The sequence below is a fragment of the Chlorocebus sabaeus genome, chromosome 11 (assembly GCF_047675955.1).
Source record: "Chlorocebus sabaeus isolate Y175 chromosome 11, mChlSab1.0.hap1, whole genome shotgun sequence".
NCBI classification, from domain to species: Eukaryota; Metazoa; Chordata; class Mammalia; order Primates; family Cercopithecidae; genus Chlorocebus; species Chlorocebus sabaeus.
Window position 1 is genome coordinate 99096299 of NC_132914.1, and position 21942 is coordinate 99118240.

The 21942-nt window shown below is 39.9% G+C and overlaps 1 protein-coding gene, 1 non-coding gene and 1 pseudogene across 3 annotated transcripts in view; 1 reads left to right on the plus strand and 2 right to left on the minus strand.

Annotated features, from left to right (window-relative positions):
* The window catches only part of GNPTAB (N-acetylglucosamine-1-phosphate transferase subunits alpha and beta), a 91417-nt gene that overhangs the window by 48417 nt on the left and 21058 nt on the right, over nucleotides 1-21942 (minus strand). The window contains exons 2-4 of one of the 2 annotated variants that reach the window (XM_008004419.3): nucleotides 9369-9454; nucleotides 2662-2781; nucleotides 1181-1222 (exon numbers count right to left, since the gene is read on the minus strand). In XM_008004419.3, the coding sequence (XP_008002610.3) occupies nucleotides 1181-1222; nucleotides 2662-2781; nucleotides 9369-9454 (248 nt within the window). The remainder of the gene's footprint in view (nucleotides 1-1180; nucleotides 1223-2661; nucleotides 2782-9368; nucleotides 9455-21942) is intronic. The other variant, XM_008004420.3, reaches the window with a different exon arrangement.
* Nucleotides 2534-2634, plus strand: LOC119624075 (small nucleolar RNA U13). The gene has a single exon (XR_005240163.2). It is a non-coding gene; the product is annotated as a small nucleolar RNA U13 (small nucleolar RNA).
* Nucleotides 9112-9229, minus strand: LOC119623984 (U6 spliceosomal RNA; annotated as a pseudogene).

Here is a 21942-nt window from a genome sequence, read left to right on the forward strand (position 1 = left end):
TAAACTACAACTACTCAAATATGCATGAAAAGGGAATAATAAAAATAACAGTTGTTAAATAAGGGTTATAAAATTTTGTGAGTTTTTTCTTTTCACTTTCCTCTCAATCTTTCCGCGTGTTGCACTATTGCTTTTATTTAAATAATTTAAAAACCATTTAAAAACCAGTATTAATGTTAATATAGTTTATAAATAAATTTATATAATTAACATAAAAAGATAGCTTAGAAGGCACTTCTGAGGCCAGGCACGGTGGCTCACACCTGTAATCTCAGTACTATGGGAGGCCGAGGCGGGCAGATCACCTGAGGCTGCAAGTTTGAGACCAGCCTGACCAACATGGAGAAACCCCGTCTCTACTAAAAATACAAAATTAGCCGGGAGTGGTGGTGCATGCCTGTAATCCCAGCTACTCGGGAGGCTGAGGCAGGAGAACTGCTTGAACCTGGGAGGCGGAGGTTGTGGTGAGCCGAGATTGCGCCATTGCTCTCCAGCCTGGGCAACAAGAGCAAACTCCGTCTCAAAAAAAAAAAAAAAAAAAAAAAGAAGGCACTTCTGGATCTTGAAATTCTCAGGATCTTCTCTATCAATAAGCGTTTCTGAAAGTCTGATGGTTAAGTGGGTAGGTGACAATTAACAGAGATTGCTTGTCAGTGAGACAGTCTTGTTTTAAGGACCTGTCAGAGTCAGGAATGACTCAAGTCAAGATAGGTGTATTTGGTTCTTCTTGTTGGGCTAAATCTCCTTCCTAGGTTCTTAAACATAAAATATACAGCTTCACAGCTTTTAAAGATAAGGACGTATATATTGAACCTATAAATAAATGATGGACATAAATTTTACAAATGAAAATACTGGGTAGAAGTTAGAGTGTAAGTGGACCAAGAGAATAATGCACCAAGACAGATTAATGGGAGGGAACTATAGAGAAGGAAATCTTGGGACTCTAACCCTCCCCAGTGCAGTGAAGCTTTGGTTAGCAAAATAACCAGAGTTCTCAATCAACTATGCACTCAGCACTGCAAAATTTCCCATCTAATAGATGTACCTAATTTGGGGTCAAAAACTATATGGATAATAGAGTAAATACAAAATCCCGAATACCCAATAAAAACAAATAATCTGAAATTTCACTTCTATCCTTTAATTTTTTTTCTTGAGAGGAAATCGAAATGCTTACCTCTTCTTAGTTGGTTCCGTTGTGTTTTTCCCAAGGATTTCTCTAATAAAAAGCAAATACAGTTTATTACATACATATGGACTAGTGGTAGCCCTAAATGTGAGTAAGAGGGACTGACAATGCTTACCACACTTAAAATGCATAATGAATTATATGTTCCAGTGAAATATTACCAACAATACTGTACCTCCCACTGTAACCAAGACAGTTTGCTTAAAGCATACACTTTTATATTTTATTAGTAAAACATTGTACCAGGCTGCCAGCCATTTTCATGTACTGGGAAAGTCGTATAACCTCTAACAAAGAGAAAATGAATTTGCTCCAATATAAGGTGGCCAAAGACCCGCACTGGGATGCACTCTTGACATTCACAAAGAAGTCAACAAGTAGGTACTAACAAATACTCCTAACAAATCAAAGGGGAATTACATCAGCCAGGTTCCTACCTCTGATGGCTATCCAGAAGTCTGCTGTATCTTTCCCAGATAAAGTAAATAAAGTGACCAATCTCATATATTAAATAAAAAGTACCAAAGTTTCTAATTCCATAGTCCGTAATTTATTCCTAAATGGCATAAAGGGAATATACCTTTTACTGCCGTTTTCAAATGAAAACAAGTCTGTGGGCCTATTATATTTTTCAAGGGAAGAATCTGTCTTACTGTGGAGATATCTGTCATAATAAACACTTATTTCAAGAAGATACCACACCTGGGGCTCAAAATGAGTGAGCAGGCAGCCAGGGGGGTGGGGGAGAGGGTCCTCTGTCTTTAAGTCCCTTGGAGAGCAAGCCATCACTAGAGCACCACATTCATAAAATCATCTAACAAAGTGAGGCCAGTATCTGGCAAAAGTGGCTGAGTCCTCCTTGGGCACCAAGAAACACAGGCCAGATGGATGACTGCCAAGATCTCGTAATGGCATGAACTGAGAGGCAAGTTTGTTCGGATGGCACTGTGAAAATCAACTTATCCTTCACTAATGCATGCTTGCTTGTACTCACGGGACTATGTGTTTTGTTTTGTTTCTTTTTCTTTTTTGAGACAGGGTCTTGCTCTGTCACCCAAGTTGGAGGGCAGTGGCACAATCACGGCTTACTGCAATCTCAACCTCCTGAGCTCAAATGATTCTCCCGCCTCAGCCTCCCGAGTAGCTGGGACTGCAGGTGTGCGCCACCACACCCAACAAATTTTTTTTTTTGTAGAGATGAAGTCTCACTATGTTGCCCAGGCTGGTCTTGAACTCCTAGCCTCAAGTGATCCTCCCATCTCCACCCCCCAAAGTTCTGAGATTACAGGTGTGAGCCACCATGCCTGGCCTGTTTTGTTTTTTAAGAATCAGTTTTACCAGATCCTTTTGTAGTTCATTAGCACGATGATTGGGTTTTCATGCTCATGTGTGAGATGTGCCACCCTCAGACCTTATTACATCGCCACATTACCCATCTGATGTGAAAAAAAAAAAAAAATCAGTTTTACCTCATTGCTTTCTGCTCCTCCTCCATCTGTTCTCTGACCTGCTGTAGTTCCTTCAGTAGTTCAAGATCTGTGCCATTCACCCAGGTGTAAACAACGTCGATCGGCATGGGCAGACACAGCCTAGAGCAAACCAAGAAATCCTACAGTTTAAATGAATTTTTCCAATATATTTGGGAATAAGAATATCGCAGGGTTTAAACCCAGAGATTATGAAAAAAAAAAAATCTATGAAGAAGTAATCCAACCATGACATATTATCACAGAACTGCATTTTTCAAACTGTAGCTGGGGGGCTAATACTTGTCAAATACCTTCTCTGCGAGTTGTATTATGCTAGACACGTACGGAATTTGCATCGCTTGATCCTCACAGCCACTGTGTAAGAAGGCTAATATTAAAGATTTAAAGATGGTTCGTGGATAAAGTAGAGTAGTCTTGGAAGCTCAGTTTACATTAAACTGCCTGTTCTCATAATTTAGCAAACAAGGACGCTGGGACACAAATGCAGTCAAACAGAAAATAAATTAGAAGTTTAAAGAACAAAATTACAGGTTCTGCACAGTGGCTCACGCCTATAACCACAGCACTTTAGGAGGCCAGGATGGGAGGATCACTTGAGCCCAGGAGTTTGAGACCAGCCTGGGCAACATAGTGAGAATCTGTCTCTACAAAAAATTTTAAAAATCAGCTGGGTATGGTGGTGTGCATCTGTAGTCCCAGCTACTCAGAAGGCTGAGGTGGGACTGCAGTGAGCTATGATTGTACCACTGCACTGCAGCCCAGGTGATAGATCGAGGTCTTGTCTCTAAAAAAAAAAGAACAAATTACAAAAAAAAGTCATCAAAACCTATGTTGAAGACCTAGCCTTACTTAATGCTGTAGACTTCTTGTGCCTTGCTCCCCGCAAGCCCGGACCCTCCCCAGCCTCACCTTTGCTTTTCCTTTTTTTTTTTTTTTTTTTTTGTTCACAGCACTTACTACTTTTGTAACATATTAAATAATTAACTTGTAACCTATTCCATTAATTATGTGTGGCCCTCTCCTAGAATGTAAGCTCCAAGAAAGCAGAAAACTTTCCTGCTTTATTCTCTAAAGTATTTAAGCAATGAGAAGAGTGCCTGGCACACAGGAGCCCAATAAGTATCTGCTGACATATGAGACACTAGTACAGAAGACGTTCCTGAACTTGCACCATTTCTTCCTGATCATCTTATCCCATAATAAAGAGTGAGGCAGGCTTTTAACTACTGAGTATGTTGTTTAAGCCTCACCTTAGTGATTTTACCCAGATTTTATCCCTGTTAAAAGCACTCTTCCCTTTTCTCTCACTTTTCAAAAACCTACCCATCTTTCAGGGGCCCGCCCGGATGCATGCCACTCTGACTTATGACACAGGAGTTCGTGTGTATGTACATCTGGGTACTGACATTACTTTAGATCAGGGGTGTCCAACCTTCTGGCTTTCCTGAGCCACAGTGGGAGAAGAACTGTCTTGGGTCACACATAAAATACACTAACACTAAAAATAGTTGATGAGCTAAAACAAAACAAAACAAAAAACACACAAAAAAAAATCTTATCATGTTTTAAGAAAGTTTACAAATTTGTGTTGGGCCACATTCAAAGCCGTTCTTGGCCACATGTGGCCTGCAGGTTGGACAAATTTGCTCTAGATAGTGCTATTTCATGTTTAGTACTTTCCAAGAAACTGTATGGGTTTCGCAGTCTGATTTTTAGGCCACGGACCAAAGCATACCATCCTTTTATCCTCCTCACAGCCCAGGCACAGCCTAGACTTGCTACCATATTATCTTGTGGGAAAATAAATGCCATTTGGTAGATAAATCTTTTGAATTATGGAAGGAAAAAATAAACAGAAATGACAACAACCTTTAGCTTACAAGATGTAGGGGAGATAATTGGATGAGTTTATCCATTCACTGAATAATTCTTATTGAGCACTTAGTATATGCTAGGTACTGTTCTAGGTACACAGGTTTCAGCAATAAATAAAACAAAGCCCAAATCTGTGCTTTCATGGAGCTTACATTCCAGAAGGGAGAAGACAGGAAATAAATCAAATAAATAAAGTCAGATGATGTTAAATGTTGTGGAAAAAGTAAAGCAGCAAATGGGGATAGAGTGTCTATGGGGTGGAGGGGGTGGTCAGTTTTAAATAGGGAGATCAGAGATGGCCTCAGTACATTCAGCAAAGATATGAAGGAAGTAAGGAAGCCAGCCAGGTGGGTAACTGGGAGAAGAATGTGCCAGAGAAAGGGAATACCAAATGCAAATACCCTGAAGAAGGAACATATCTTGCTTGTTCAAGGACCCAGAGGCCAAGTTCCCTGAGCAGAGGGGAGAGAGCAAATGGAAGAGAACAGTGGAAAATAAAGATCAAAGAGACAACAGAGTTCCAGAGCTTCATCAGGAAATAAGGAATCAACTTATTCTCTGGCATATGTGATAGCTGAGTATTTACCAACTATCTTGTCAAGTTTCACCACTGCCTGTAGAATAAGGTCCAAAGTCCTTCATAATCTGCACCTTGTGTTCTGGATGATCCAATTGTATACCCTTGTCCAAAGATGAAACGAACTTGTAGGCCTTTGTACCTTTGAACATGCTTTTCCTTCTGCCTATAACGTTCTTTCTTTCATGCTTTCTTTAACCACCTCCTCCTTCCTCAACTCCCTCCCTTCCCTCACCCCTCACAAAGAGAATCTATGGCTTAATATGCAGCTTCCACACTACCTTGGACTGTAAGGAATCCTGATCGTACTGTGTTGTGCTATTTTCCATGCAGCCCTATCTTCCGCTAGATGGAATATCTCTAGGGCAGAAATTGTATCATGCATTCTGTGCCCTGCTTCATTAATTATTTCCTCTCTTTCCTACATCTTCAGGCTCTCTCCCCCTACTGTAATGATTTGCAAAGGTTTCCCTATCTAGGGTTTTTCAGAATTTATCAATAAACAAATTCTAGTGTTTGTAGAATTTCTTTTTCTCACAAGCTCTCAGGTAATGCTGATGTTGCTGGTCCAGAAATTGCACTTTGGGAACCACTGATTTACATGTAGGTTATATACTTCACTTTTTTTCCCCACTAAAATGCCAATTCTGTCTATATAAGGCCAATGAGTTCATTTTGTTCACCACTATATGCCCAGGGCCTAGAACAGTTCCTCCCACATGGGTGGGGTTTAATACATATTTGTTGCCTATTAGTTCATTCCTTTATCATATATACATCAGTCTTTCTCATTTAAAAAAAAAAAAAAATCCATCTGCCTCACACTGCCTACATGTAAATTATCCAAGGTCATCTCATTCCCAAACTCCCAGGTGATTTATGCTCAGACTAATAATAAATTTTAAAAAACTGCTTAAATGATGTTTTTAAAAGAAAAGGTTAAAGGAGAGAATTACATCTTAAGTTTTCCTGTAAAAGTAATCATCTGCTATTAAATATTTTTAATATATCATATATATTTAGCTGATTAAAACATAATATACTGTATGTATTACATGATGAATTTAACTTTGGTGAAACTGACAAATGGAAGGAGATTGTGTGATCTGCATGAGGTCAATGAGTCAGTTGTTTTCCTATTAGACATGGTCACACTCTGAATTTTTCATTCTAACCACTAGGTCACTATCTTGGTTCACAGATGAGAAGGAATGCTTTATCTTAAGCTGGAAACTAAGACGAAGTCACCCATGACTCAGAACCAAAGCAGCGATGACAATGACACAACTTTCATTTTAATCACTGTTAAGTGAATATTAAAGCCACTTAACAGTCCCTTAGTTCTACATTCTATAAAGTAGGTGAGAAAACAGAGAACTTAAATAGTATTTTGTGTCTTATTTATTTATTTATTTTTTTGAGATAGTCTCGCTCTGTCACCCAGGCTGGAGTGCCGTGGTGCCATCTCAGTTCACTGCAACCTCTGCATCCCAGGTTCAACCAATTCTCCCTGCCTCAGCCTCCCAAGTAGCTGGGATTATAGGCACCCACCACCGCCCAGGCTTATTTTTGTATTTTTGGTAGAGACGGGGTTTCACTATGTTGGCCAGACTAGTCTTGAACTCCTGACTTCAAGTGATGTGCCCACCTTGGCCTCCCAAAGTGCTATGATTATAGGCATGAGCCACTGCACCTGGCCTTAAATAGTATTTTAGAACCAAAGACTTGGAAGAGATTGTAATCTTAATCTAACAGATCTTAATCTAATATCTACATTTTACAGGTGACAAAATTGAGCCCCAGATTGACGTAATGCCTCACAATAAGTAGCAGTGGATAGTTTACATATTCACTTTTACTGACATATGGAATGGGATTTTTTTCATTCAGAGCAAACAACCTTAAAAAGATTTACACTGGCCAGGCATGGTGGCTCACGCCTCTAATCTTAACACTTTGGGAGGCTGAGGTAAGAGGATCGCTTGAAGTCAGGAGTTTGAGACCAGCCTGGGCAATACAGCAAGACCCTATCTCTATTAAAATAAATAATTTTTTTACAATAAAAAAAAAATTGTAGAGAAACTAGCAAAATAATGAAAATACATGAATGTTATGGTATCTTAAAATATATTAGACCATGTGAAATGTTATTTATGATCCATTTATTTGTCACCATCAAAATGAGGAAATTTTGAATTATGCCTACATAAAAATCAAACTATATTTTAGTACAACCTCTAAACTTTAGAAAGAGAACAAGAGTGTTTGATTAAAACTGCTGACCTCAAAATCTGCATTTTCTAATAAGCTAGTTTTCTTTCTAAAAGTTTGAAGCAGCTGTGCATGGTGACTCATCCCTTTAATCCCAGCACTTTGGGAGGTCAAGATGGGAGGATTGCTTGAGTCCAGGAGTTTGAGACCTGCCTGGGCAACACAGTAAGATCTCATCTCTAAAAATAAATAAGTAATGAATTAATTTTTTAAATTAATTTTAAACATTTTAAAAAGGTTTGAAGCTCCTTCGGGGCAGAGATCTATGTATCTGTAAACCATCTGCACGTGGCACAGCATAAAGCACAAATCAATAAACATTGGATTTTAAAAAGTTAATCAATTTAGAACTTTCCTTAGGGAAATTAACTTGTTAAAGTGAAAATTATATTTCATTAAAAATCCTTTACTGCAGTAGTTTTCACAGTGGGGCACCAGACCAGCAACTTTGGTGTCACCAGGAAGTTTGGTAGAAGTGCAAATTCTCAGAACCCCTCTGAGACCTACAGACACAGAAACTCTGGGCTGGGAAGTAACTGTTATTTTCTTAAGCCTTCTACTGCAAGCTAAAGTTTCAGAACTGCTATAATAAGGAATGGTCCTCAAACTTTTACTGTTGGTCCCTTAAAATTAAAAAATTCTTATGGACCCCAAAGTGCTTTAGTTTGTAAGGTTATAATTATCCATATTTGCCATATTTGAAAATAAAACTGAAACATTTTAAAAATACTTAATTCATTTTAAAATGACAATAGGCCAAGAGCAGTGGTTCATGCCTATAACCTCAGCACTTTCGGAAGCCGAGGCAGGTGGATCACCTGAGATGAGGAGTTTGAGACCAGCCTGGCCAACATGGCGAAACTCTGTCTCTACTAAAAATACAAAAATTAGCTGTGTGTGGTGGCACACACCTCTAATCCCAGCCACTCGGGGGAGGCTGAGGCAGGAGAATCACTTGAACCCAGGAGGCGGAGGTTGTAGTAAGCTGAAATTACGCCACTGTACTCCAGCCTGGGAAAGAGTGCAACTCCATCTCCCAAAAAAAGATAAGATAAGATAAGATGAGATAAGATAAGATAAGATAGTATCTTTTATAATGAAATGGCTACATTTTCTAAAACAGACCAAAAAATAGTGAGAAGACAGAAACAAAATCAGAAAGGACTTGTGTGATTCATTTTATCTGCAAAAAGGGAAGGAGGGTGTTGAAAAAAAATTGCTTCCATTCTGGGGCCTGTCTTGTGAAGAGGAAAAAAAAAATCCCCAAAGACAAGAAATGGTGAAGGCTGCATCCCAGAATGACGGCGCTAAGAAGCTTGGCCTTCCAAGAGAAAGACCCACACTATGAGGTATGAGGCTGTTTGCTCCTCCCTCACAGATAAGCAGCAACACGTGACCAATGGAGTGGGGTTCAGGCCCAGTGGTTACTGGGGAGTGGTCTCAGTTCACAGGACGTTGTCAACAGAATTCTGGCCAGGGCTCAGAAACTGGCTGTGTAGTAGCCACCTGGTTTCATCATCCTACAGGGGAATGAAATTCCCTTTACCTCACAGACCTGGGGAGACAGAAAATGCAATCATGCAATTTAAGATACCCAATAAACTACAAGGTGGGATTACTCTCTGTGAATCAGATTTTTCACCCACCAAATGTGGTGAACACACTTTCTTCAGATGGGCATATTATGTTTTCTTTCCTTATTTTAAAAAAATATTTTATGGAATACTTCATGAATTGGTGTGTCACCCTTGCACAGGGGCCACACTAATCTTCTCTGTATTGTTCCTTTTTTTTTTATAGTATATGTGCTGCTGAAGTGAACACATCAGATGGGCATACTCTTGAGTAAGTTAAACCATATCTATAACTCAGAAAGACCACTTAAACTGTCATATTTACAGGATGGCAATTTATGACCCATGATTTAGGTCCAAATAATAGATTTCTCCAAAATAGATCTCACCGATTCTGAAAGGACTTTCCAGCAATATTGTCTCTATAGGAATCAAACAGAACATGGTATTGATCTCGGCTCCATTCCAGAACCACCTAGAACAAAAAAAGAAACAGCGTTTTCTTCGCGTCGAAGACTGAGAGTATATAACTTTCATTAAATTTTAATTTCATTAGAATTGCTAGAGAAATGGGTAAAGCAATCAAAATTCATGTATTCACTTACTGCCTACCACATACATTGTGTTATATCCAGGTGAATAAGCTACAGTTCCTGACACGGACAAACTAAAAGACTTAGTGTCTCACCATGCTTGGAATGGGGTAGCAGAATCAAAGAGGTTTAAACGGATGTGGTATTTGAAATGGGTCTTGAAGAATGACTTCACCAGGTAGCGAAAAAAGGACTGGGCCAGCCAGTTAGAAGAGCATGCTTGAAGGCTGAGAAGCAGCAAGGGCAAATTGTTTTAGGGCAACTGAGTGGCTGGCTTTGTCCAGAGGACAGGTAGATAACTGTTGAGAAATGGGTCTAGGGAAGAAAGCTGGGCCCTAAGCGTGACGTGCCCTCAGTGTCTTGGGAGCACTGAAGGATTTTAAGGCAGTTACTAGAATCCCTCTAAAGTTTAAGAAAGACTCTTCCCAGAGCATTTACAAACACAAGCAGAAACAGAAGGGACCGTCTGGGCACGGTGGCTCATGCCTGTAATCCTCCTGCACTTTGGAAGGCTGAGGAGGGTGGATTCCTGAGCTCAGGAGTTAGAGATCAGCCTGGACAATATGGTGAAACCCTGTCTCTACTAATATACAAAAAACTAGCTGGGCATGGTGGCGTGTGCCTGTAATCCCAGCTACTCGGGGGGTTGAGACAGAAGAATCGCTTGAACCTGGGAGACATAGGTTGCAGTGAGCCAAGATCGCGCCACTGCACTCCAGCCTGGGCAACAGAGTGAGACTCCACCTCAAAAAACAAAAAACCAAGAAACAGAAGGGACTGACGAGATATGGGAGGATAACGACCTTATTACCTGTGAGGTTTCCGCTAACGACCTTGCTAAATATGTCAGGAGAAAATGGAAAGCTTTAGATAGAAGTTCCCTCATGTTTGCACCCTAAATCTATAAACCTACCCACACATATATCCCTTTTTTTTTTTCATTCCTCTTACCATAGAGGAAGTGTCCCTCCACCTTGCAGACATCCAATCTCTATTTGCTCTGGATCTCATCAACTTGTGTGTTCTCAAGACCCTGCCTCTCTTTTCCTTTCAATAGGATTATTCCCATTGGCACGCAAACATGTTCCCGTACCTTGGGAACACTTTCCCTGCACTCCATATCCATTCCAGTGAGTCCCTCTACCTCACATTTTCTGTCCCTTTCAAGGTAATCTCCTGCCTTCCCATTCACCCTTCAGCTCAGTCCAGTATCACTCATGCTCTCACCATTTTTGTGGCCTTACCAAGGACCCCACATTGTCAAACTCAACAGCATTTTCCTCATCTCTTACTCAAGTATTCACAGCAGTGGCCTAGTTCCTCTTTGTGGAAATGTTTTCTTGGTTTTCCTCCTGTCACCCTGGTGGCTCCTTTTCCATCTCCTTTGCCAGCTCATTCTCTTCTATCTAATCTTCCTGTGTGTCCTTTCCTTCTACTCCTCATGCCCTCCTTCCTGCCCAGACTTCCTCCAGCATCCTATTCCACAGCCCCTAAGAAGTGGCCATGCTACATTCAGACGGGCTGTGGGGCCCAGGCACTTAGAATTCAGTCCAGCCACAGAAAGGAAAGGGAAAGACATGCCCTTCCTTTTAGGAGACATCATGGAAGCTGCACCTACCACTTCTGTTTTCATTATCTAGAACTTACACAAATCTATTATATTATAAAAAGTTAAAATATTAAAACTTACACATACAAACACAGACTGTACATGGTACCATTTGCAATTGAGAGAGATGTAAACAAACATAAAAACGCAGCAATAAATCATAACTGAATAAAATCAACAGCAGTATATACTGTACTGCAATAATTTCGTACCCACCTCCTGTTAATATTGCAGCGAGCTCATGTGTTGCGAGTATCTGTAGTGACACTAATTATCTCCATGTGAGCAGTTTGTCTCTCTAGTAAATTGCATGTTGCGATAAAAAGTGATCTCTTATCTTTCTTACGTATTTTTCATATTTAAGGCAATACCGTAAACTGTGAAGAACACCATGGACTCAGAAAGTGCCACTAGAGCTAATGGAAGTGCTCCCAAGAAGCAGAGGAAAGTCATGACATTACAAGAAAAAGTTGAACGGTTTGATATGGACCATAAATTGAGGTCTGCAGCAGTGGTTGCTGGCCATTTCAAGACAAATGAATTTAGCTAAGAATCATTGTGAAGCTGTCACTGCCAGCTCGAAAACTGCATTTTTTGCTAAATGCCTTTTTATCTTGTATTGAAAATGCGCTTTAACATGGGTCCAGAATTGCTATAAGAAACACATTCCTATAGACTAACATAATGCAAGAAAAAGCAAAGTTGTTAGATGACAACTTAAAGCAAAAGGACAATAAGGGTCTAAAGCAGGAGAATGTAATGCCAGCAAAGAATGATTTGATCATTTTAAAAAGAGATTTGGCTTAAAAATGTCAAGATAACAGGAGAAGCACCTTCTGTGGACCAAAAGGCAGCAGATCAGTTCCCAAAGAAAATCACTGATGAGAAAGGATATCTGCCTGAACACGTTTTTAATACTGATGAAATTTAATTATGGGAAAAATGTGACAAAGAACATTTATTAGTAACGAAGAGAAGCAAGCAACAGGATTTAAAGCAGGAAGGGAAGGGACAGGCTGACTCTACTGTTTTGTGCAAATGCTGTCAGGATTTCCTTATCTGTAATGCTGCTAACCCCCAAGGCTTGATGGAAAAAGATTAATACCAACAGTCAGTGTTTTGGTTGTACAACAAGAAGACCTGAGCTCTTTTCCTGGACTGGCTCCTTCGACACATTGTCTCTGAAGTCAGGAAGTACCTTGCCAGTAAGGTACCGCCTTTTAAAGTTCTTTTGATTGGACAATGCCCATGGCCACCCAGAACCCCATGAGTTCAACGCTGAAGGCACTGAAGCGGTCTACTTGCCCTAAAACACAGCATCTCTCTAATCAGCCTCTAGATTTGGGGTGGGGGGTGTAAGGGGAAGGGCATAAAGATCTTTAATGCTCATTATGGTACTCTACGGAAAGAACTGTCAACACCGTGGAAGAGAACCCCAATAGACAGAACTTTTGGTTTTGGTTTTGTTCTGACTTGTTTCCATACACTTGCACATGTACTTTAGTTTGTGGAACCCTGGTCCAAACCCCAAACATTCCCTGACAGGGCTTATAGGGTTCTTATTTTGCTCTTGGGAGATGAACGAGAAGCCGAAAAAAGCATGTAATCATAGTTCTCCTCCTGGGACCCCTGCCAGCTAGCTACATGTTCAAAAATTATGGTCTTTGGCCAGGTGTGGTGGCTCACACCTGTAGTCCTAGCACTTTGGGAGGCTGAGTTGGGAGGATTGTCTGAGCCCAGGAGCTCAAGACCAGCCTGGGCAACATAGTAAGACCTCGTCTCTATTTTTTCCCTATTATAAAAAATTTTTTAATTAAAAAAAATTATGGTCTTCTCTTGTGAACAGTTTTAAATCAATGGATAGAGAACATCAAAACTAATTTGGATGGCCATCCTGGAGATCTTTTGAGTCCACAAACTTGTCTTTCTTAGAACAAAATCAGGGCCAGGCGCGGTGGCTCAGGCCTGTAATCCCAGCACTTTGGGAGGCCATGGAGGGAGGATCACTTGAGGTCAGGAGTTCGAGATCAGCCTAACCAACATGGTGAAACCCCATTACTAAAAATACAAAAACAAAAATCAGCCACGCATGGTGGCAGGTGCCTGTAATCCCAGCTACTCGGGAGGCTAAGGCAGGAGAATCGCTTGAACCTGGGAGGCAGAGGTTGTAGTAAGCTGAGATCGCGCCATTGCACTCTAACCTGGGCGACAGAGCAAGGCTCCATCTCAAAAGAAAAAAAAAAAAAAATAGAAGACAGCAGTCCTATAATTAAAAATCTGAGTGGAAGGCATACTTTAATTGGTACCTCGAAGCTTCTAAGCACACTCAGGGTCCTAAAATTGCCTCTCTACAACACAGAATCTCAAAATTAATTAAGATAAACAGTTAAGAAAAAACAAGGACCAGGTGGCTGACGCCTGTAAAGCCAGCACTTTCCAAGGCTAAGGTGGGAGAATCACTTGAGGCCAGGAGTTCAAGACCAGCCTGGGTAACACAGTGAGCCCTTATCTCTACAAAAAAATTAAAAATTGGCCAGGCATGGTGGCACACACCTGTAGTCCCAGCTACTCAGGAGGCTGAGTCTGGAGTATTAGTTGAGCCAAAGAGGTGGAAGCTGCAGTAAGCCATGACTGCATCACTGCACTCCAGTCTAGGTGACAGAATGAGACCCTGTCTCAAAAAACAAAACAAAAAAAAAAACAAAAAAGGCCAGACATAGTGTCTCACACCTTTAATCCCAGCACTTTGGGAGGCAGACGTAGGTGGATCACTTGAGCCCAGGAACTCAAGACCAGCATGAGTAACATGGCAAAACCCTGTCTCTACAACACCAAAAAATCAGCCAGGCGTGGTGGCACGCACTTGTAGTCACAGCTACCTGGGAGGCTGAGGCAGGAGAATTGCTTGAGCCCAGAAGGTGGAGGTTGCAGTGAGCATTTATTACTGTGCCACAGTGCTCTAGCCTGGGTGACAGAAGGAGACCCTGTCTCAAAAGAAAAAAAAAAAAAAAAAAAAGCTGGAAAAAAAATTAAAAAAAGAACAAGGCCTTAAGGACCCAAACTCTTTCCTCTCTGGAACAGATGAGACTTCCCCTTCCTTCTTTTCTCTCTGTTCTCCTCTCTTTCTCTGGTCTGCCAAAATCTGTCCCTTTAGAGTTAAAGGAGGCTGTGTGAAGGAAAAAAATAAAAATAAAACAATTTGATTAAACTAGTCTGAGTGTGGTAGCTCATTCTGTAATTCCAGCACTTTGCAAGGCCAAGAAGTTGGGCATTCGAGACCAGCTGGGGCAACATAGTAAGACCTTGTCTTTACAGGGAAAAAAAAAAAAATTTAATTAGCCAGGCATGGTGGCGCACACCTGGAGTCCAGCTACTCAGGAGGTCAGGCTGGAGGATGGCTTGAAGTCAGGAGTTCATGGCCAGCCTGGGCAACATACAGAGATCCTGTCTCTAAAAAAAAAAAAAAAAAAAAAATCAACAAATCAATTAGCCAGGCATGGTGCATGTCTGTAGTCTCAGCTACTTGGGAGGGTAAGGTGGGAGAATCACTTTAGCCCAAGAGTTGGAGGCTGAAGTGAGCCATGATCGTAACAACGCTCGAGACCGGATGACAGAGTAAGACCTTGTCTCTTTAAAAAAAAAAAAAAAAGAGAGAGAGAGGAAAGAAAGAAATGAAAATTAAACTCACTGATAATTCTTCTAGACTCCAAATTCCTTTTGTTCTTTGGAGCAAGGCTGAACTTCATGCCATTGCCAGGGAACTTCCAGAGGTTACTGGGGACCCTCATCAATTTGCTGATTAATTCAACATAGTAACTTAGGGTTATCAGCCAGGGTTTCTCACCCACAACAGGTGGTTCACATTCTCATCAGTGAAGGTCAGGCACAACACTGGATGGTCAAGGCTCACTGGCATGATCCTGAGGGTGATTTAGACAAAAACACCCCTAAAGACTATGGATAGAGTCGAAGGTATAGAAGAAAACAAAAAAACAAAACAAAACAAAACAAAAAACACTCTACAAGTCTATTCTCGAGGCTCTTCCTAAAGCCTTACCCTGGAAAAATGTCCAGGCCTGTGCCCAAGAACCTTATGTACAACTATTACAGGTGGTACTCCAGGTTGCATTTAAAGAAAATGTTAAATCTATTCAAGTAGCCTTTTATTCCATGTTAGTGAACAGCCTTTCTTGAGAAGTCTCCCAGCTTGTCAAAAGGGCCCGAACAGAATGGGAAACTATGCCCACTTCTGATCTAGTTAATTTGGCAAATCAGCTTGCCAGCACCCTTGAGGACAATACTAAAAAGGAAACCACTAAAATCCTTAATCTCCACTTACAACAGATGGAGGCTCCCAGACATAACACTATGAGGAGACCTCCTGGGCTACGCCACTTCTGTAAGAAGCCAGGACTCAAAATGAGTGCTGAAAAAGATGGAATCTCTCATCAACTTTAATGAATCTCCAGGGAATTAGGCTGAGTTTAAAAAAAAAAGTCTCAAAAGTCTAGCAAGTGGACTCAGAAAGTGATACCGCAAAGACTGGCACTTTAACATGCCAAGAAGCCTTAGAAGCTGCCTCAGAATCAAGGTCCCTCTAACCTTGTCTTCCCTCCAACCAGGGAAAAAGAAAAGATAAATGTACCATGTTCCTAGATTACAAAAGTCTCCCTAGTTTCTGAAAACAAAATTTGTTTTGCATTGAGGCACTAAAAGAAAGACTAAGATATATTAAAGACATTTTAAGCTTTATCTTTTCTATTAAACCTCCTCCTCCTATGATATTAATCAGGAAGTAAAATCTGCTGATCACCAGCAGCATTTCTAATCACATTTGATTAAAGACACCCATTTTCTCAATGCAACGTGGCTTAGTACAATAAAACACAACTTAAAAAAATTAGGAGCTCAATGGTTAACACAGGGATGATTTCTTCTCTTCACATAAATTAAAGGAAATGATTCAAACCGAAGATGGATGACCATTTAGTCAAACATGAATTAAACTCGGACACTTTTCTACACCATGCCTACCCTCTTTGGATCCTCTACAGCAACAGACAACACAACATAACAGATTTTTGTAAGGAAGATAAAATGGAAATCAGAGCTTTGTCCTCAAGGAGCTGACATTCCTGTTGAGGATTAATCATTTATTTGCATGAAATGATGTAGGACTACTGTGTAGCTTTTAAATGAGTACAGATTAAAATATAACAAACACTATTAGACAAAAGGAATAATCATGAGAGACTTTTCCATGGAGAGAGAGCTGAGATTTTTATGGAAATAAGGGAGTGGAGAAAAAGGAAGGATTTGTTTGCCACTTGAGGAGTAGGGAAGAAAATTGTATTACAAGTCAGAATTAAGAACACTGGCCAGGCATGGTGGCTCATGCCTGTAATCCCAGCACTTTGGGAGGCCAAGGCAGGAGGATTGCTTGAGCCTGGAAGTTCAAGACCAGTCTGGGCAATATAGTAAGACCTTGTCTCTATTAAAAAAAAAAAAAACTAAAAAGTTAGCCAAGCGTTGTAGCACTCACTGGCAGGAGAATTGCTTGAGCCCAGGAGCCAGAGGTTGCGGTGAACCAAGATCAGCATCACTGCACTACATACAGCCTGGGTGACAGTGAGACTTTCTCAAAAAAACAAAACAAACAAACAAAGCATTGCTTTGTGCTCTGACAATGCACTGTACTATATAAAAGTCGTATCTAAAAGAAAACAAAAAGAACCCTTAGCAATCACACTTGGCTAAAAGGAAAAGAGAGGGGAAAAAAAAAAAGCACCAACGAACTACCAAAAATACTTTCAAAAAGTATTCAAACCGACTTTCTGAATATATCTAGGTTGCTTGTTTCATTGCTCAGAGTTTTCAGAATCACCAAACTCTACAGGAAGAACTTTAAATCCAGTGCCCTACTCTGCAGCCAATGTTTGAGTTGTTGTTACAACGTCCTGACAAACAGTTCTTCTACCTATGAGAGTAGACCTGCGCTGTCCAATATGGTATCTGGCCACAAGTCATTATTTAAAATGTAAACTAAATAACATAAGAGATTCACTACTTTAATCACCTAGCCACATTTCAAGTACTCAACAGCCACATGCAGTTAGTGGTCGCCATAATGGGCCAAACAGAAATAGAGATTCTGGTCACAGCACTAAGTTTGATTAGTGCTGCAGCTATTCAAACCTTAAAAACTGTCACAAAAGTACGCAAGGTGGCAATTCAGAACAACAGGACCTAAGCTCCAGTTTTGTGATTTTAGACAAGTCAATTTAACCCTAAATTTCAGCTGTAAAATTTAAATAATACTATCTTATCCCCTAAGGAGTTGTTAGAAAATTCAAGTGAGCTGATATATTAATACATTAAAATATTCTGGCAACTACAAAGTACTATAGGATGTATAAGGTATTAAAATTATGATACAACACTGAACTTATTACACCCCACAAAGGGCTCACAGACCACTGAGGAGACAAATATGAAGCAAATAATTAACATACATCATGTGAAAAAAATACAACCAACATAGGAACAAAAAAATGGTTTAACTTGGTATAGACTTTTAGTATAATTAGTAAACCAGAAGCCAAATTAGTCAAATTAATATTTTCAAATCTTATTTTTGCAAAATTGTCATAAAAATGTTTACTGAAATGAAGTTTTGCACAATAGCAGTTTGTGAAACTCATTGTATTTACCTCCACTAACAAATGAATTTTATCTCTGTTACCTAGATATTTTTAAAATACACCAAGAAGAGGCCTTATAAAAAAACGGATTTGAAATGCTAGAATGTCATAAAAGGTGAAAAGAATGTTTTTGTTTTTGTTCTGAGACAGGGTCTTGCTCTGTCACCCAGGCTGGAGTGCAGTGGCGTCATCAAGGTTCACTGCAGCCTTGATGTACTGAGCCTAGGCTCAAGCGATCCTCCCATCTCAGCCTCCTGAGTAGCCAGGACTACAGGTGCACATCACTATGCCTGGCTAATTTTTGGATTTTTTTGTAGAGACAGGGTTTCACCACATTGCCCAGGTTGGTCTCAAACTCCTGGGCTCAAGCAATCTGCCTGCTTCTGCCTCCCAAAATGCTGGGATTCAGGCCTGAGCCAGGCCAAGAACGTTATTTTTTTAAAAAATAGCTGCCAGGCCATTTTAAAAACTTGCTCCTTTCTTGAGGAGCAATTGGCAGTATGTACCAAAGAAACAAAGAAATAAATGTTCATGACTATTTATCTGGTTAATTCCACTACAAGAAACATATGCCAAGGAAATTATCATAGATCCACCCAAAGGCTTCTGTATGATCATCACCATTATTACCAATAAAAATAAAAATGAAATGATCTAATGTTTAGATCATTAAACATGATCTAAAATTTAAACAGGAAATTGAGTAAATAATTATGGTACCTTCATATAAATATGATAAAGCTATTAAAAATCACATTTTCAAACAATCATTTAAAACACAGTAACTTAATTATCTCAGTCAATAAATATTATGTGGCATCATTCTAGACACAGCAATGACCAAAACAAAGTTTCTTCCTTTGTGGAGCATTACAAAGTAGTCAAGGGATAAAGTGTTTGATAAAATATTATACTAAAAAAGCAACAATCAAAACTATCAGTCTGGAGCTTGACATCACCAAATGGTGGAACAGGCTGCTGCAATTTTTCTTTCCCCATGTAAACATAGACAAACAAGACAAAACTGCCAGAATAATAACAAAAAACAAAAAGACAAATATTGTATGATTCCATTATATAAAACATCCAGAACAGGCAAATCCATAGAAACAGAAAGTAGATTAGAGGCAACCACGAGCTAAAGGAAGAGATGAATGAGGAATTTAATGGTTACAAAGTTCCTGTTTGGGGCGATGAAAAAGTTTTCAAAATAGACAGTGGTGATGGTTGCACAACTTTGTATATGTAACTAACGCCACTGAGTTATACAACTAAAAATAGCTAAAATGGCAAATTTTATGTTATATATGTTTAACCACAATAATTTAAAAGAAAAGTAAATCACTACAATACCCTCCCTGCTAAAAAAATAAAGGAGCATTATGAACAACTCTATCTCCACGGATTTTATAATTTGTATGAAATGGACCAACTCCTTGAAACATACGATCCAAAACTCAAAAAAGAAAAGGTCATCTGAATAGCGCTATATCTATAAAAAATTTTGAATCAATAATTAATAAACTTCCAAAATAGAAAGCCCCAAACCCAGATGGTTTCACTGGTGAATTTTACCAAACATTTAAGGGGAAAAAAAATGATACCACTCCTCTACAATCTCTTCTAGAAAATAGAAGCAGAGGGAACACTTCCTAATTCATTCTGAGGCCACAATTACCCTAATACCAAAACAAGGCAAAGACATTACAAGAAAAGAAACTTATAAACCAATCTCTCATGAACACAGATATGAAAACCCTCAATAAAATATTATCAAAATTGGCCAGGCGCGGTGGCTCACGCCTGCAATCCCAGCACTTTGGGAGGCCGAGGCGGGTGGATCACAAAGTCAGGAGATCGAGAACACGGTGAAACCCCGTCTCTACTAAAAATACAAAAAATTAGCCAGGCACAATGGCGGGCGCCTGTAGCCCCAGCTACTCAAGAGGCTGAGGCAGGACAATGGCGTGAACCCGGGCGGCGGAGCTTGCAGTGAGCCGAGATCGCGCCACTGCACTCCAGCCTGGGCGACAGAGCGAGACTCCGTCTCAAAGAAAAAAAAAAAAAAAAAAAAATTACCAAATCAAATCCAACAATATATAAAAAGAATTATTTACCACAACCAAGTGGGATTCATCCCAGGTATACAAGCCTGGTTTAACAATAAAAAATCAATTAATAAAATCCTTCACATCAACAAGGTAAAAAAGAAAAATTGTATGACCATACCAATAAAAAAGCAGAAAAAGCATTTGACAATCCGACATTAATTTATGATAAAAACTTTCAGCAAACTAGGAATACAGGAGAACTTCCTCAATTTGACAAAGAACATTCACAAAAAAAGTTTCACCTAATATTATACTTAGTGATGAGAAACTACATGCTTTCCTCCTAAAACCAGGAACAAGACAAGGATGGATTCCTCCCCCCATCACCATTCTTATTCAAAATGGTACCTGAAGTCCTAGCTGATGCAGTAAGACAAAAAAGGAAATAAAAGGTAAACAGATTGGGAAGGATGAAATAAAACTGTCTTGGTTTGAGTAGAAGAAAAAAAATAAAACTGTCTTTGTTCACAGATGACATGATTGTCTATGTAGAAAATCCCAAAGAATCAACAACAAAAAAAAATCTGAAACAAATAAGCAAATATAGCAAGACTGCAGGATTCAAAGTTAACATACAGGGCCAGCACGGTGGCTCACACCTGTAATCCCAACACTTTTGGAGGCCCAGGCTGGTGGATCACCTGAGGTCAAGAGTTCAAGACCAGCCTGGCCAACATTGTGAAACTCCATCTCTACTAAAAATATAAAAATTAGCCAGGTGTGGTGGCACACACTTGTAGTCCCAGCTACTCAGTAGATGGAGGCACGATAGCACCACTGTACTCTAGCCTGTGCAACAGTAAGACTCTCTCTCAAAAAGCAAACAAATAAAAACAAAGTTAACACACAAAAGCCAAGTTCTTTCCTATAACCAACAATGAACAATTGGAATTTAAAACTAAAAAACACAATACAATTTAGATTAGCACCCCCAGCTAAAAAAGAAAAACAAGAAATGCATAGGCATAACTCTAACAAAATATGTATGAATATGTATGAAATCTTTGTGAAGAAAACTACAGAAAACCAATGAAAACAATCTAAGAAGATCTAAATGAAATTCCATGTTCATAGACAGGAAGGCTTGATATTGTTAAGATGTCAGTTCTTCCCTATCTGACTAACAGATTCAAAGTAAACTCAAAATTTCAGCAAGTTATTTTGTGGATATAGACAAACTGACTCTAAAGTTATATGGCTGGGCATGGTGGCTCATGCCTGTAATCCCAACACTTTAGGAGGCCAAGGAGGGAGGATTGCTTGAGCCCAGGAGTTTGAGACCAGGCTGGGCAACAAAGTGAGACCCATCTCTACCAAAAAAAAAAAAAAAAGCTGGGCATAGTGGCATGCACCTGTGGACCCAGCTACTCAGGAAGCTGAGGTGAGAGGAACACTTGAACTCAGGAGGTGGAGGCTGCAGTGAGTCGTTGTTTGGGCCACTGTACTCCAGCCTGGATGACAGAGCAAGATCTCGTCTCCAAAACAACGAAAATCTAGGTGACCTTGGATTTGATGGTAACTTTTTGGATACAACACCAAAAGTACAATCCATAGGTGAGAAAAAGACTGATCAGTTGTACTAATTAAAAACTTCTGGCTGAGCGTGGTGGCTCATGTCTGTAAACCCAGCACTTTGGGAGGCTGAGGTGAGTGGATCACCTGGGGTTGGGAGTTCGAGACCAGCCTGGTCAACATGGAGAAACCCCATCTTTCTACTAAAAATACAAAATTAGCCGGGCGTGGTGGCGCATGCCTGTAACCCCAGCTACTTGGGAGGCCGAAGCAGGAGAATCGCCTGAACCCAGGAGACGGAGGTTGCAGTGAGCCGAGAAATCACCACTGCACTCCAGTCTGGGCAACAAGAATGAAACTCCATCTCAAAAAAACTTCTGCTCTGCTCTGGGAGACACTGCTAAAAGAATGAAAAGATAACTATTGACTGAGAAAAA